This window comes from Phasianus colchicus, chromosome 1, assembly GCF_987193195.1.
Source record: "Phasianus colchicus chromosome 1, bPhaCol1.hap1.1, whole genome shotgun sequence".
In the NCBI taxonomy this organism is placed as follows: Eukaryota; Metazoa; Chordata; class Aves; order Galliformes; family Phasianidae; genus Phasianus; species Phasianus colchicus.
This window is the reverse complement of record NC_143436.1, coordinates 4,199,561-4,216,898: the sequence shown is the minus strand read 5'-3', so window position 1 is coordinate 4,216,898 and position 17,338 is coordinate 4,199,561. Positions and strand designations below refer to the sequence as shown.

At 37.7% G+C, this 17,338-nt stretch overlaps 1 protein-coding gene across 4 annotated transcripts in view; it reads left to right on the top strand.

Annotated features, from left to right (window-relative positions):
* MKLN1 (muskelin 1) overlaps positions 1-17,338 on the top strand; it is a 97,814-nt gene that overhangs the window by 50,348 nt on the left and 30,128 nt on the right. For all 4 annotated transcript variants that reach the window (XM_031609737.2, XM_031609736.2, XM_031609739.2 and 1 more), the window contains 2 exons: positions 1,103-1,215; positions 16,145-16,357. In XM_031609737.2, coding sequence (XP_031465597.1) covers positions 1,103-1,215; positions 16,145-16,357 — 326 coding nt within the window. The remainder of the gene's footprint in view (positions 1-1,102; positions 1,216-16,144; positions 16,358-17,338) is intronic.

Below are 17,338 nucleotides of genomic sequence, written 5' to 3'. Positions count from 1 at the left end.
CTGATGGTAGGTAAGGGTCAAGGACTATTCCCGTTTTATAATCACACTTTTAGCTCTGCTCTTTAATTGGTGTTGGATTGAAAATTGGCCGTTACCTTCATAATAGATCTGGCTTGTGGATTTTAAAGAAGTTTATAAAGCTCTGTGATTCTTCAGCAGCTCATTCTTTTTGGACTTGATTTTTGTGTTGTATTAGTGTGTTCTGAAGATGAAATATTTTTAGAATTCAAGACCAGACAGTGGTGTTACTGTAATGGAAGTGGCTTAATCATCTGTTGGTATCATAACTGAGGCTTATTCCTTATATGCTTCCTATGTAGGAGGCTTCATTTAGTTTCATCAGCGAGTCTGATAAGCTTTTGAACTCGCTGTGCTTGGAGTGGTTGTGAATTTAAGGTAACACGCTCTAAGGATGAGCCTGGAATGCTGACTTAAACTGTTACTGCTCTACTGACATGCTTTTGTAACATCAGATAAATTATATTATACAAGCCATTTTCCTTGAAGAGGATTTCATAACTGAAGCAAGTTTTCCTTTATAAGAGATCAACTAAATAAGAGTTTTTTGGCTGCTGTCTCAAAAATCTTTGTAGACTGTAAGTTTTGCATCAAGCAGGGGGCAAACAGATTTCCCTTGTAAAGATTAATAATGACTAATGGCACCGGTGAACAAAGGAAGGGAAACTGATGATGTCTGCCTGGACTTGTACAAGGCCTTTGACACAGTCCTGCATCAGTCTCTAAATTGGAGAGAGATGGAGTTGAAGGCTGGACTGTTTGGTGGATAAAATGTATTCTTAATGGTTATAGTGCCAGGTGGAGACTAGTTGTGAGTGGTATTCTCTAGAGGTCAGTCTTGGGACCGATGCTCTTCAACATCTTCATCAGTAACCCAGACTGAGTGCACCTCAGCAAGTTTGCAGATGGCATCCAGCTGAGTGGTGCAGCTGATGCAATAGAAGGAAGGGATACCATCCAGAGGGACCTGTATGGGCTTGACCTTCAGTCTGTTTATCACAAATGTTTTGTAGGTATTTGTGTTTAAAGGCATTCTTTTTTTTTAATAAAATTAATGTGTTCTTCCTTTTTTTTTTTTTATTAGAAACTGTTTATTTGTTTGGTGGCTGGGATGGAACTCAAGACCTGGCTGACTTCTGGGCATACAGTGTGAAGGAGAACCAGTGGACTTGTATATCCAGAGATACCGAGAAAGAGGCAAGTAGTACATTCATACTGTTAATACTATATGAATTACTGTAGAGAAAAATGCCACATTTCTAAAGTGCTTCTATATATGAATAGTGTGCCAAAATTATGAACAACAACAAAAAAATCAAACTTTCAAGTTCAGAAGGCTTTTGAAATAAGACTGGGAAAATGTGAAACGGATGTGAAATTCAAGTGTTAACGATTACTGGGGGAAAGGTTTATTTCCCAGGAGTAGACTGATCAGCCAAAAATCAGTTCAGTGAGTAAAACATAAGTTAAATAATGTGATAAGATGGAACCAGGCTGCCAGATAAGCATTTCAGACCTAATGCTGGTGTTGAGGCTCAGTAGAAATTTTTTTAGCTTCTGTCAAAAATGTGAGTAGAAATGGACAACCAGGAGGTGGAAATATAGAGAACAGAGAGTAACTGCCAGAGGCCATGCAGTCCCAGGAGTTTTCATGGCATTCAAGTCATTTTCCTTGGCCTGTTTTGCTTGCTTTTTGATGTATGAAACCTCTGAAATGAATGTAAATTGGGCTACAGGAGATAACAAAAAGAGAGTTCCAACCTTTGACTCATGTAATTCTCACGACATTTCACAGAATATATTAAAAATTTCCTGTGGTTATTGTGTTCAGAGTTCATTACTTGTTTGTCAGCGCATAACTGAAGAAAATTCATTCAGTGTTGTCTTGAACAATTAAAAAGATTGAGATTCCACCACTTTTTGATACCTAAATTCAGGAACTGATTTCCCCAAGTATTTACGAAAGGCATAAATATATTTTTTTCTCATTTGAATTTTTCTGGGTTCTTGTCACTGGCTTAATTTATGAACTTAAGAACACTTAAGTATTGCCATTTTTTTCCTGGCAAGGTGTTTAGAGGTTGCAATCAAGCAGGACAAATAGCCTTAGTGAAAAATCTCACAGTAAGGCTCTTTCCCTAGCCTTTGCATCTATGTGTCATGTACAGAGGTTTTTAATGTTACTTAAAAAATGAGCAATAATCAAACTGATTGTGGTATTATAGTATCTATCTTAATAGTGCTGTATAAAGGTTTAAAATTGTCCTTATATTTCATATCTTTGTGAGTTTTTTTACTCTTAATACTTTCATCACTGCTCGCAGCTCTGTACTTCTCATGGCTTCTCACACGTTTAGCAATACAGTGTTGAAACTGGATTTGGTCCTTCAGTGCTATAGGGTCAGCTTGTGTAGCTGAAAAAAAAAGTTCTTACTGTTCACCCAAAATTAAGTGGGATATGTGTGATGTAATGATGAGGAAACTGGGATTTAACTCTTTTATCAACTTAGATCTGAAAGATAAAGCTAGACCATCTTTTCCTTTGTTCCTGAGAATAGAGAGCCAGTAATAGTGAAAGAAAACAATAATTTTAACTGCAGCCTGTTTCACTTTTTTCTTGTTTTGTAGCTACCCAGTGTGTGTTTTTTGTCTAACTCAGGATGCAATGTAATAAGGCCTTCCTGTCAAAAAGGGTGACTGTGTTTTCTTCCTGCACAAACCAGTGTGGGTAGTTCTGGTGTTTCTTTAAGGGGTTCATTTTCTGTGGTGTTTTTTTTTTTTCTGGAATTCTTTCTTATCCATTTGAGCTTCTGTAGAGCTTGGGAGGCCTGGCTGGGATGCAAGGCATGAAACAATGCCAGAAACAGCGTATGTTTTCTGAGTTCCTCGTGCCTGACTCTAGCAGGGTAATGCTGGGATGGGAATAAAAGAATATAGAAAAGAACAGCTGTGTAGGAGACAGATTTTGGAGGAAGTAAAATTAGATTGCGATGGCAGGTCAGGAAATTCAAGTGGAAGTTGGAGGGATTGTTGGCTGAGAAGAAGCAAGGTCAGGAAATTAAGAAAAGATGAAGGTTCAGTTGAATGCATGGGGAACTTTGAAAAAGACACGTACTTAATATAAGTGGAGAAGTATTTAGAAATGGAGTTCCAGAATGGCTTTATGTTTAGTTATAGTCTGAAGTGGATGTCAGAAGACAACCTACAGAGGCATAGTTCAGGATTTTGGTGACTTAAAGAAGTACATTGAACTGGCTGCCAGCACTTGCCAGCAGTTTTTCTTTTTTTTTCTATTGGAGTTCTGGATGAAACCTGATTTAGAAATGAAAAGGTCAATCTCAAATGGAGAAGTAAATTAAAAAACAAAGACTCCAGATGTTTCTCTAATAGGAACATCAACTATTCACAAACAACTTGCTGAAAGGAAATGTCTGTTGACATGGAATTTTTGAAAATATTCTAAGTAGAGTCCAATAGAACTCAGTCTTGTTTTTGTGTTATATTGTGCTTGTTCCGCTTCTAGCTATTTTATCCCATTTAATTTGTGACGCTGGTTGAATTAGCCACTGAATGTTTAAGCTTGGATTAGAAGAGAAGATGGTTGCATATTATCCATCATCATCTTAAGGGTAACACAGAGCAACTCTTTCAGAGTAATGGTACTGATAACTTCTGATGCAATGCCAGATGATCTTCATCCACTTGGCACCGTGGTACAAAGAATTTGCAGTGACCTTTTCAGTAAATGGCGTTGTTTCTATTTTTCTAAGTTTGCCAGTGAGTTGGAGAAAGGTCTCTTTGTCACCTTAAGTTGCATTTGTATTCTTAACAGTTCAACTACCAATGCTAATTTTCCACAGTCCTTCTTATCTCAGGAACAAATGCTTGCAGCAGTAGTAAAGTAACACTTGACCTATGTTCTTTTAAAAAAAAAAAAAAGGGTATCGTGAACTAAGGTGCAGTATTGTGTTGAGTTTCCATAATATGTACCTTAGCAGCTGATGGGCAGACTGAAATTGGAACTTCCCAACCATTCTTTCATTGTATGGAGGTAGCAAAGTTCCTTCAGTCCTTGTGAAATCATCCTCATTCATGATCGTGTCCTTGCAAAGGAATTGTACTGTGACCTCTTAAATGGATCCACAACTTCTGTCTCCTCTGTGCAGTGCTTGAGTATTCAACAGCTCTCCAAATCGGTTGGCACAAGGCATGGCCAAAGCATGTGAAGTCTAAGAGTCTTTAAGAACTTGTACCCTGAACCAAGTGGAATGTTCTAAATGTTGTCTCAAGGGTATATTAGCTGTAGTAGATTAGTGGACTTTTTCAGGATTTGGGAATAGTTTTAAAATATCAATCCTTGTCATTTCTTGAGCATTTTGGTACTAGGCCAGTGTTAATTAATAGATGAACTTAATGTGAATGTTTTGGTATCTAATATTTGTAGTTTCCAAGCGATAACTTTCTCATAGGGTAGTTTAGTGAAATGAAGTACAGAAGGACAGTTGAGGTGAATAGGCAGCTGTAGGAAGGACTTCATTTGCAGTATGTTGATAATTCTGTGGACTTAAAGGATCAAAATGCTGAGATATGTTGATGGCTCTAAAGATTGAATAATTAAGAATTGGGAAGCACTATATTTAGTATGTCCATAGTATTCCTTTGCCCTATTTTGGTACCTCCTATAGACATCAGAAGAGATGCAAGATCATCTTGGGAACGTATTTTACTGTGCAAAGTAGTAGCTTTTGTTGTGCGTTTGTGTTGATTCATCATCACTTGGTTTTATGCTCACACGTCAGTTCTGTGAAGGACATGGCAATTGTGTAAATGGACTAAGCTTAGGTGACGCTATTTCTCAAACTTTTAAGTGTTTCTTGACAAAACCTCTTCAGTAGCAGACAAGGTCTTTCCATGGGTTAATAGGTTAAGAGGATAAATTCTTTCTGATAATAAAGGAAAGTGTAGGTCAACAAGTGTCTACTCGTAGTAGGTTCAAAATGATCTAGAAAATTGGCATATATAGCAAGGTGACAATTTGCTGCTAGCATTAAATACTTTTCCCTACATAAAATGAAGGCTGACAAATGTAGAAGGATCTCGTGGTACTGAGAGCCAGCCTGAATGTCACCTGCTATTGTATTTCCAGTTAATTTTTCTATATTATATGGGTGCATCGCTTTATGTTTGTTGATATGGATGCATTTTCCCCAAACTTTCAATGTCATTGCAACAGAAGCATTATATTTGTTTGTGTTTGTGATACTTACATGATTTTTTTTTTGTAAGGTGGGGTGATTTTCAAATATGTAACCTTATTGGTGTAAAACTTCTACTCTGTGCTGTTTTTAAGAGTAGGAACTGAAAATGTCTCATATATTGACCGCTTCCTGCAGATGGTGATATAATTCGGAAGATGCTATCAGTCATTTGGGGATTTTTGTTTCGTTTTGAATACAGTAATGTTTATGGAATTGAGATCTAATACAATGAATCTGCCATGTCTGAGTAGTTCTAGTTGTTAAAAGTTGCTCAGTTGTAAGAAATTCCTGGTACCGCAAAAGCTCACAGGGAGAAAGCAGCTGTCCCCAAAAGCCTGCAGCAGAAACTTGGATCCTGCAGATGTAGCTCTGAGCCAACTTCTTAAATAGTGGAAATGCCTACAAGAGTAGGGACAAGGGTGGCACATACTGAAGTGAACACAATGTAATGCATTCTGGGCAGGTCCTGAATACTACATGCTACTGTTTTATTTCCCCTCCTGCATAGAAGTGTAATGGTTTAAAACTGCTCTAGACAGTATTCTCCAAAATGTTAAAGAATTTCAGATAATTTTGACTAGTTTCTTCAGTGATATACAGGCGTCCTAAAACAAAAGTATCCTGTTGCAGAGTATCTTATAAAAAAAAAAAAAATTAGAAAATGTTTTCCACTTGTAAAAGTAACTTTTTTATTTATACTAGTTTGTGTGCTTAAGAGCTCTGTCCTCCTACTCTTGTGTATTTCTTTTAACTGAAATTTTAAAATAGAAAATACAATCTTTATTTTATAAAGCTCCGAGTCTTAAGTTATTCAGTTCCATTGTGGAGTGCCCATAGTTCTTGCTTCCAGCGTGCAGAAAGTGCAGGAAAACCAGCCAAACTTCAGTTATTCCTAACACCAGATGTTTCAATGTGTGGAGATCCCTTTTGGATATTGAAGCCAGTCTCATAGAGAAAGGAGTACTTAAATGAATGCATTATGCACGGTATTCAGAAGGCTGCAAAACTTTGGCAGTCCTGGAGCTTGCACGTGCCAGTATTCAGATTATACATGGACTTCCAAAGCATCGTAAAGCCTTCAGTTGCAAAGGCTGCAGCCTGCAAAGCTAAGAACTGCTTTTATACCTTGAAGTAATACATCATGAGTAGTTGATCTGTGGCATTTATGTTCTGTTGAAAATCACTGCATTGACTCTAGCTTACAATGGACATGGACATACTGGCCTGATTCCCTTATCTGGAGTACAGCTTCATTTTACTTTGGCTTTGTTAGGAATGTGTTGCACCATTCATTCCCTTGTGAATTACCTTTAAAGCAGTATGCAGAGGCATGCTAGGGTGGGTGTGCGCAGATCTTGGGGAAGATAATGCCTTTTTGTACTGCTTGAAGTATTATGGAACTTTCAGGTAAGGATTTAGTAAAGTGAAGAATGTTGGTATTTAAGAAAAGCTGATTTATGTTCCAGGTTTTACTGACAGCAAAACAGGCACCTGGAACACAACAGCAGTCTGGAATCCTTAGTACCCCACGTTCCCCCCCGCATTGTGTGGGGAGAATGGCAGGAACAGAGAAGGTAGGGGTAGAAGGTAGGAGGAAAGTTTATTCTCTTGCCAGCAAGGTCAAAGTAGCTTCACACATGAATCAATGTTGCCTTGGGAGTAGTCTCCTGTTTCAGCTAGTCTGTAAAAGGCTTCCGTTACATTAACACTCCTCAAGCTGTGCAAATACAGGAATCCCTAAAGAAATATCAGTTACCCACTGTGGTAACACAGGGGAAGCGTTTTCATTAGTACCATAGACATATCCTTAGTTAATTTGTATGGATAATTACATGTTTGAAAATCTGGTAAGTTTTTGTGGATCTTGCTGCTATTAATGGGTATATTTCTGCCACCAAGCTCTGAAGACAGTTAAACTTTCTGGACAAACCCTGACTGAGTGGATGTAGCACATTGCTACGTTCAGCTTTCAGACCCTGAAAGAGCTTAGTATGTTTAGTGGGAAATAATCCATGAATTTTCCAGGGCTTGCAAGTGCTGAGGGACCTAGGGATTTTATTCATACTAGGATTAAGGAATTGCATTGTCTTTGTATTCTTTGTTATATCTTCTGTTTTTTCCTCTGACATCCCATGCAAATTACTGCAAAATTGAAGATGACTTGCTCCTGAAAGTGTCATGCAGCAAAGACTGTGTGCTACACTTTGTGGTAATTGATGCAATTTGTGCAGCTGTATAATCAAATTATGTTCTGAGAATAGCTGACGAGTGATATAAATAAAAATTTCACAAGCTACATCTTTTCTGATGTGTCACTTTCTGATGTTTCAAAGAAGATATGGCCATTTCCACAGTGCTATTTAACATAATATTTCTGTTATATATAGGTGTGTATTATATATTTTTCTTGGCATGTTGCTATGAAAGCTAACAGAAGAAGCCTACATTGAACTCAGTATCTGAGAAGACAATCTCATAAGCCATGGGTTAGCCTGAGGGGAAAAGTTATACAGCTACTTCTGTGATATTGTAACACCTTTAGGTCCAAACTATTCCTTTTCTTCTCCTTAAAGCTGTCATCGCTTTCCAGGAAACATCTGAGAGCTTGTGGCTGTCCTGAATTGCTTAGATCAGTATGAAATTTTAAGTTTATCACCATCTTTTCAAAAACCATTAATAAACATTATTTCTAGCTCTGCTATGCCCTCATGAAGGTTTCAAAACTGGACATGTTTCACATCTTTGGTTAAACAACTCATAAATTACAAGTTAACTGTCTTCAGCCTACTGGCCTGTTGGTCTGTTTTAAGCCAAACAACTTGCATCTGCAGAGGAATCTTTCTCTTAGCTGGATGACTTCTGTGCTAACCATTGTTACTGGTAATCAGAGGACAGCATACACTTAGCAGTGCATTTGAACATGACCTCATTCAACATCCTGCAATTGTTCATGGAGTTAGTTGAATTCGGCCCACGAAGGACGTTGTCCTGAGGCCCATATCTCAGAGCTGGTGACAAATTGTCTGTTATGTTTTGTCAGCATTACTGAAAGCAAAACTGAGCAGATGATGGGTAACAAACCAAGTTTGCTTGTTAAAACTTAATAAGCTGCAGTTTTTAGTATTCAAATCTCATTGCTGTGAGTACCATTGATTTTGTGAGTAACTTGTTTGTTTTGTTAGAAGTAGCACAATATTAATGCTCTTTTGTTGCAAAGTTCTTTTGTGTGAGAGGATTGGTAAGTTGAATCAAGTAGACTGGATGATCTATTTTTGACTGTAAACTGATGCTTAAGCAAGACCTTCATGTGTGCTCTTGCAGCCTGCTTCATATAAATGAAAACTATTACCTGTCCTTTGTGCTTTTGAATCTGTGGTTCTTTTTCTTCCCTCTTTTCATTATTCTGCTGCTTGCATAGGAACTCGCTTGATTTGGTGATTTGGTTTACTGTAACATGATGTTGCACGGTGCTGGAAGGCCTTGATTATACCTAGGTGTGAGAGCAAGCCAGGTGAGAACACTGCTCAGACAAGGCCAGGGAATATGGCTTCTTGCATGTGCAGTGATGCACATATCAGTATCTAAAGCTGTTTTGCACAGTAGGTAAGCTCACGCACACAGCTCTCAAAACAAGGATGTTGGTGCTTTGAAAAGTTCTTGAGTCGGTTTAAATGACTTATTTTATTTCTTCGAGTTGCATTAATTGCACTTCACCAAAAGCCAATAGGTCATGAGCTAGTTCATTTATGTTATGAAAATACCCTGACATTAGTTGTTTCTGCAAGCATGTCTGCTGGGAGACTAATTTTTAACAGATAATTTGATGGGAGGAGAATATAAGCATCTGTTCATTTTCATAGCGGCATTTGTGTGCTGCACTGCGTCTCCTCTTATATGTGCAGTAATGAACCTGCACTGCTCTCTGACGGATGGAACAGACATTCCGAGTAAATTCTTATGTAGGGCTGAATGGGATGACCTGCCCATGGGTCATCAAATCCTGGCCACTGTATCATAAGGTTATATATATGAGCTTAAGCATTTGATTTATAAGTTCATTGAACTAGCTTTCACAAATAGAACACAGGACCGTTCAGTTTTACTTCCAAGCAAAGAAAGTCTCTTTAGAGAACATTAAGCTTGAGGGTGTGTAGTATCAACACTGAAGTATCCCAAATGTGTACACACTTCAGGAAAAAAAGCTTAATCCTGTTTGTTTTTTTTTCTCACTCAAAGTGAGCAATATCGATGAATCAAAACTGTGTACTAAAAGCTGCCTCTGACTTTAATCTGCTCCATCATGTCAGAGTCAGATTCCCAGAAAGGTCTTTGCAACTAAATCTATTTTGTCGCATTGCTATAGGAGGTTACTTGTAAGCAGATTAGGCACAACTCAAATACTATGTCAGCTGCCTGACCAAAGGATAGGTTCTTTGTCTTAGCTGAAACTAGATATGTTAATAGCCTGGTATTTGCAAATACTTGTCAGCAACGTTCTGATATCCATGCCAAATATTTATCTTAAGACATTCTACTTTGCATGACAAATGGTGTAGGTGCGTGTCTTTCCAACACTGGCTCGGGGGGCTTTAAGGGTCGTGCTTCTTAGTTAGGTTCTGATCTGCTTAATAGATTTCCTAAAATATTTATTGGCAGAATATATTTAACTCATATACTCTCGGAGTATCTTCTTTATAGCTGGCATAGCAACTGTGAAAGTAAGTTATAATAGCCATTATATTTCATAAATAGGAACAAGAGTATCTTAAGGCTAAACGAAAACGCAATGCTGCCGACCTACTGTAGCTTCATTTGCTATTTAAGCTTTTACCTAAGGCAAACTTGCAGAGTAATTAGATGAATTGAATGTATGTTGAGTATGCAGAATATACACATATAGATGGTTTTTTTTTTTTGAGCTAGTCTTGTATTCTTTAAAACATTCAAAATCTTAGTTCAATCCCTTGTTGCATATACCCTCTGTAAAGTTCAAGGGTTATTTTTGCATCTAGTGATAGAGATGTCAAGTCCTGGATATCAAATGACACACACAGCTCTGATTTTTGCCATCATATTGGGTAAGGGATGTGAGAGGCTCTTGCACCCTTTAAAAGCCCTTACAGGTGGCTCACATCTGTAGCATGTGCACATTGTGTGATTCAGCACTTGTGGTCAGCTGGTAATTGTATGAGCATTAAAAGCAGGGGAGCAGCCTCCACTCACTTTGTTTGGGGTTGATGGGTAGTACTGATGCCACGTGTTACCATAGAAAGTGCTAGATACATGCTTTTAATAGATTTCTGGCATCTTCAGTTATGAGAAACATGAAACGCTTTCTGTGAGCAGCTAATATGAGATGGAAATTTTTTGTGTTGCTGTAGTTTCTCTTGCTGAATTTAGAAATTATCTAAAGGAAGTCGCATCCTTATGAGCTGCTGCTTAGATTAAATGTCTTTGGAACACACATTACCTGAATGCTTGCACTGATACAGCATCAACAATCTTAAAGGGCATAAAGATTTGATTGTGATTCTGTGAATAACAAGATTCATATGCATTTCCTTTTATTTTCAAGATTGTGTAGAACTTCATCCTTTATTTTGGGATGATGCTGGTGGAGAGGAGGAAACAAATTATATTCTGAATCTGCTGAAATGCAATTTGAAACTGGGAAATGAGACCAATTAATCTCCACAGTGGTGTGTAGGCAGGAGGGACTATTTGTTGTATGACAGCCTGCTCTCAGAATGGGAAACAAAGTAGGTTGTTTGTGTCTTTTTATGTCTTCGTCCCAGTTTGCTTTAGGACAAGAGCATTTACCTCATGACGCTTATTTTTTGAACTTTATACTTGGAGACAATATTCACATTCCATCCTGTCTTTTAAAGCACTGAGAAGGGAGAATTAGTCAGCTGTTCTTTGTTTTCATTTCCCTGACTCTTGAACAGGGTCCAGGCTTGCTCCTGAGGTTTTTCATCTGGATCAGTCTGAATAAAACAGAACTTCTTGCAACTGAAAACCCTTTATTTGCAAAAGGTTATGATCACCAAAAGAAGCCAAGCTCCTCAATTTCTTCTTTTGGAGATGGGAAGTTGAACCAGCTTCATGGAGTTCTGTTCACGTTAAAGGAGGTTTGTAGGACACTTATTTAAAAGCAAAACAAAAAGGAAAGCTATCATGTTAGAGCCTTAGAGCATGCCAGGATTCTGTTGCTAAGATGATGCATGGTGATTCTGGCATAAATAGTTATTAGAGCAGACCCTACCCTAAGGAGTCCCAGTCCTTTCTCTCCTGTATAGGAACAAATCAATTATTCTAAGGAGGCAGTGTTGTCTCCCGATGCTGTTATGTTGCTTTTTGAAAACGTTTTGTAAGTTAGTCCTTAAGTGGGATAATTGCTTTCAGCATTTGCAAGTTAAATGAAGAAAGCTCTAATTAGATTTTATAAAGTGGCTTAGCATGTTGAGAAGGCTTTTCATAAAGTATACTGTGTATTCACTTGGCGTTGCGCAACTGAATTTTGTGAGGCACTGACTAAACTAAAAGATCCTGTTTGGCCCTGGTTGCTTCTAGGCACTTAAAAGATCAAAACCTTGTCTTAGGTATTCCTAGCTATATGTACTCTGTTCTTTTCCCTACATCCTTTCGGTCGTTTATTTCTGTTCTAGAGTCCTGAGCAGTTGCAGTCAAGACTAAGCTGCTTGAGTGCTGTATTGTTATAGTAGGGAACAGAAGCTTGGTATTCTGCACCATTTGAAAATGGTGCCATGGCACATAGTGTTTGATCTGTCTTGATTGTTATTATGCTGTGCTAATTGTGCAGCGGTACTGGGTGGTAGAGAGCCACTTTATTCAGGTTAGTCTTAGCTCTGTGGGGGCTCTGGTTGAGTTGTACAGAAGCCAAAGTGCCCAAGTGCTCAAGCTTAGTAATCTTTAGTATTGCTTGATGTCCTGTAGATCTGAAATGCGATACACTAATGCTTTATTATTGCCACCACACCATTGGCATAAACCGAGGAACTGGCCGAAGCAGCTTAACACATTGTTAGCCATCTGAATAAGAATTTAGCCTGGTCAAAAGCTTCTTTCATGTGTGGTTTCTGCAGTGTGCATGCCAGAAGCTTCATGGTGAGAACTGGAAAGTGTTCCCAAAGCCAGTGTTTATTCTGATCATTTGGGCACTGTTGCTTGATATGACTTAGCCAGTTAAAATAGGCACTGGTGAGCTCTGTTTGGAGAGTAATGCCTCTGCTAACTCAGTTGATTGGTTCTTAGAATTGTAGAATCATTAAGGTGGAAAAAACCTTTAAGACCATCTAGTCCAACTCATTGCCATGTCCAGAAGTGCAACATCTGCTCATGTATCTTCATTTGCAAAAACGTCTATCACATGTGCCAGGAACCTTGGAGATAACAGTTCAGTGAAACTAGACCTAAAGGAAGTACAACTTAATGAAAAGTCCTGCATTGATCTACAATCACTTCTTATTACCACAAGACTGGGTAAATGCAGGCTAGCTGGAATTTTTTGTCTTCTACTCTGCTCAATAAGACTTGACTTTGCTTAATCTTCTCTTAGTTTTATCAGTGTGCAGGTGAAAGTCTTTATTATCCCCAGATTTTTAGGGAATGGTGGGTAGTGTGTTATGAGGACTAGCAAGTACCAAAATTAATACTTCGTATGCTGTCAGTTTATTTTTTGTGGTGTGGTCCAGATTTTAATGAGACTAGAGATTTCTAGTGCAAAGCACTTACTTTATTAATAGACGTATAAATAGACATTAACTAATAGATCATAGACCAGTCTACATCTGAGCAGGAGGAGAAAAAAGAGTTGTTCTGCTCTCTGTTTGATATCTTTTATATAGGCTGAAGAGAGTCATGGCTATTACAGTCAGGTTTTTTTTACTTATAACTTAATAACAGGACAAATTCTTTGACACTCCTGGAATCAGTTCTTATTTGTTTGAATTTGGTGGGTCACTTTCTCCATGACAAGTTGGAGTAGTGTGTTCTTTGTCTGAGCAACAGGCTCACTATTGTAGCTGTGTAAAGGAAACTTTGGATCAACATTTGTAATCGACCACGGACTCTTGATTCATTTAACCACACGTGCTGTGAAGTTTTAGTCATTTTTCAGTGTCTGCCCATATCTGTCTCTATAAATGGACTTTGTGTCTCCCACTGAAGTATGTTCATGATACAAGGGCTTTTTTAAGCAGAGAGGATAGCCCTCATATAAGCTGATGTTTAATGGACTTATTTACTGCTATTAGTAATTGCACAGCATACACGATTGGTTCCACATGACTTCCTAAGTGGTATAGAGGAATAACTTCAGTTTTCTTTGTGTAAAGATGATGAACTGGAGGAAGCTTTCTGTATGACAAGGTACAATCCATCCTATGGCAGGTTCTACAAGTTCAAGTCAAAGGTAAAATTCTTGTGAGCTTGAGGTGAAGTTTTTCTGCCTGCAGTCTGTAGATTAAATGGTCAAATTAAATGCCTTTTAAAAAGTCATACATGACTAATATACAACTCTTATCTTTATGAACAATGCATTTTTCTTGAACTTGTTTTTCATTTTAACATAGCCTTAAGATTTGAAGCTTGTTTTCTGTAGTACCTGTGCTGTTAACTCCCCTGGCTTAAAACTAGTGTTGCATATGCTGAGTGCCTGAGCCTTCTGCCTGTGCTCAAATTTCATTTGAAGATGCATCTCTTCCACAGTGCAAAGGAGGTCAAGAAATTAATAAGTTTGGTGATTTATTCTTGAAAGTTCCTAAGACATTATTTAAGCAAATCTGATATTATCTATTGTAGCCCAGAGAGACTGTATAGTGTTATGGGAGTGAGATATTTAAATCAGTGGGTTCATTTAAAAAAGAAAATTACAGTGACATAACAAATGGGAAGGGGTCAGAAAGGACTGATTTCAGACATGTGGGGCTTACAATTCCATCTAGTAGTAGCTGTGCCATGGCAATAACATGCTCTTTGGCAGAGGAACAATGGAACATCCTCCACGCTCCTCCATAACAAGAAATGGACTTCTTCTATAGGGGGTTGCTTTCTTTTGAATCAGGGATAACCTTTGTGAATATACGAGTTGATGTCTCTGATGCAAAGAATCTCATGTGTTCTGAATAGGATTCTTTGGAACATGGTAATTTGTGTTTTCTGGGATCAAGATCAAGTATGTTGCTACCTTCTCTTTCACCTTCTTCCACGTGACCAAAGGCAATGAATGAACTTTTGCTGTGTTTCAGGATTTCATGCTATTGTTTCATTTCTGTCAGTATTTTTTTCTGAAGAGAAAATGTTTTTAATCACTATGAAATAGCTAATTCTCAAATTTGTAATTATTGCTGGCAAGCTTCGTAGTTACCAAATGCGAACAATTTAGTTCACATCTTTGTACTGTTTAGTTAACTCAAACAATAGTTTGCAGCAACTATTTTTTAATGAAGAATTCTTTTTATCAAACTTAGTGAAGAATATTCCATCAGTATACTTTAATCAGCTTTGTTTTAAATGAAATGATACAATTAGATATTTTTTTTTAAGTGAGGTGGTATTTAGTAGCACGTGGAGCAAATTTTGTTATTTGGTATGGCATGATTAGCTTTCCTAAACTGTAGGACTTGTAAAAAATGGTGATTTGTCATGCAACTTTTGAGTATTTGGGTAGTCTTTCTTTTTCTATATATTTTTAATATGTTTTGTCTTTCATAGTTTGGTCATGTTTATGTGCATCTTACCGTTTTTAGTTGACAGTGGAAAGTTTCCCACTTTCCTTGTTGCTTTCCAGGTTGCCTTTTCAGGTTCCCAATACCAACCTTTGAAACTGTGGACATTTTCTATGTGATTTCTATTTCTTATCTTCCAGACTCTTGAGAAGATTCTCAAAGCTAGCTGCACAGCCTTGTTCTGTCATTCTCATTTAAATGCTTTCCAAAGCGCAAAGAAAGGTGAAATAAATACAGAATTTATCTGTAAGCATTACTTTTTTCTGTCTGATCTCCTGCAAATAAGGCTTTCCCCACCTTGATTTCTAGTATTTTGGAGTACAGCAACAGAACTTGTGTGCTTCAAGATGAGAATAGGAAGGCTTTCAAAATTAGTCTTGACTGAAGTAGAAGGCAGTAGTGTCCAGTACTGCATAGTATTGTCTAAATGTCATTGAATAAATTACTCTGTGTTTTGAAGTTGAGCACCTTGGATGGATAAGTGCATAATAATTTGACAGTGTCTTCTCTCTGAAGACCATAACTCAGGGCAGTTCTGCTTACTGTAAGAAACATTTCTGTAGTTGGAGCTGGAATAACAGTATCTGTTTCATGAACGATGGAGTGCTTTTGTTGCCTTCGAAGACCAATTACAGGATATGGTTGCTTGTGGGAGTGCCTGGTTATGATCTGTTAGAAAACAGTCTATTAATAAAACAGAGCCTCATGTAATAGAGCACGTCTTAATCTTCTTCCTAAGTAGTTATTTATAGTCTGTGACATCTTAATTTGCTCTCATGTACATCAGCTTCTGTTATTTTAAAAGATCAAGTAGCTTTCACATGCCTCTGAGCATCAGTTCTGGAGGGAATGGTCTGTCTCCTAAAGAATCTTACAAAAAGGCATTACGTTAGAAGTTTTATTGCTTTGTTTTGCCAGTGTTTTTCTAATGCACAAAGAAGTTACAGAATGTCCTGCTATATTGATATATATTAATTCTGTATTTGGCTGACACAAATTTTCCTGAGCATTCAAAGGATTTTCACTTCCTGATGATATTTATTTGTCCTGAATGGGTAGTGATCTATCTGGAACAGTGTTAAATGTGTTATATACTTTATTTTTGTGATTATTTTCTAGAGTGGTCCCAGTGCCAGATCTTGTCACAAGATGTGCATTGATATTCAACGAAGACAGATCTACACGCTGGGTCGCTACCTGGATTCCTCTGTGAGGAACAGCAAATCTCTGAAAAGTGACTTCTATCGCTATGACATTGATACGAATACATGGATGCTACTGAGTGAAGACACTGCAGCTGATGGGGGTCCAAAGCTGGTGTTCGATCATCAGGTCAGCTACACTGATATTTTAGCACAAGTCCCTATATGTATACCTTTTTCTCAATGTTTGTGAATTATAATTTTGATCATAGCCTTTTGCAATTTAGAATTGCTGTACTAGGTAACATTGCAATGATGGGGGAAGTTGTGATCTGCACTCAATTAATTTCTAATGGCATTATTGTTTAATGCTGTTGATTACTGGTATTCCAATAAAATTGAGTCAGATCATAAAAATATTTTTAAACTAAGACACGTTTTATTAAAGCTGAAAGTACAGTTCATCTGCTTTTAATCAGACTTGCTGAGCTGGGTTTGCAGATCAGCCTACTGAGTAGACATTGGGGTACAATTTGCGAAGCTGTGTGCTACCTTCAGAAGAATACTGTAAGCAAGACATTGAAATGAGGCCAATGGGATCAGGATTCTTAAAAAAAAAAAAAAAATCGATTATCTTTAATTTTGTGAAATGCTCTTGCCTTGCAGAGATTGAAATCTTACAAGAGTAGCTACCAATCTTTTAAAAAGCTGCACCTCTCTGTATATTCAAATTACTCTATTTTTAATCATGTCGTGTATTCAATGGCTTTTGTGTCCTTGAAAAAGATATTTGGTTCTTAGTTGTTTTTATAAAACATGGCCAAGAGATAATACATCAGTATTTGTTTTTAGAGTGTCCCAAGAACTGGTGCTGTTTTGTAACCAAAGCTGTTGTCTGCCAGCACGATATGCATTTTTGCTGACACCATAAATTAGATGTGTTGCCTGCAGAACAAAAGCCAATCAGTCTTTCTGTTCTATTAATAACAAATATCAGTCTTCCAGGTGTTGAGCAAAAGCAAAGGATCAGCTGGCAAGACTACTTTGGGTACCTTGTTTGCCTCCTTCTGAAATTTTCTTCTTTCCCTTCTATCTCCAAGGAAAGAATGTCCTCCCTGAATTCTTTCTCAATCTACAGATTTCTCTTCTCTCCCTCACTGTACTGTGATAC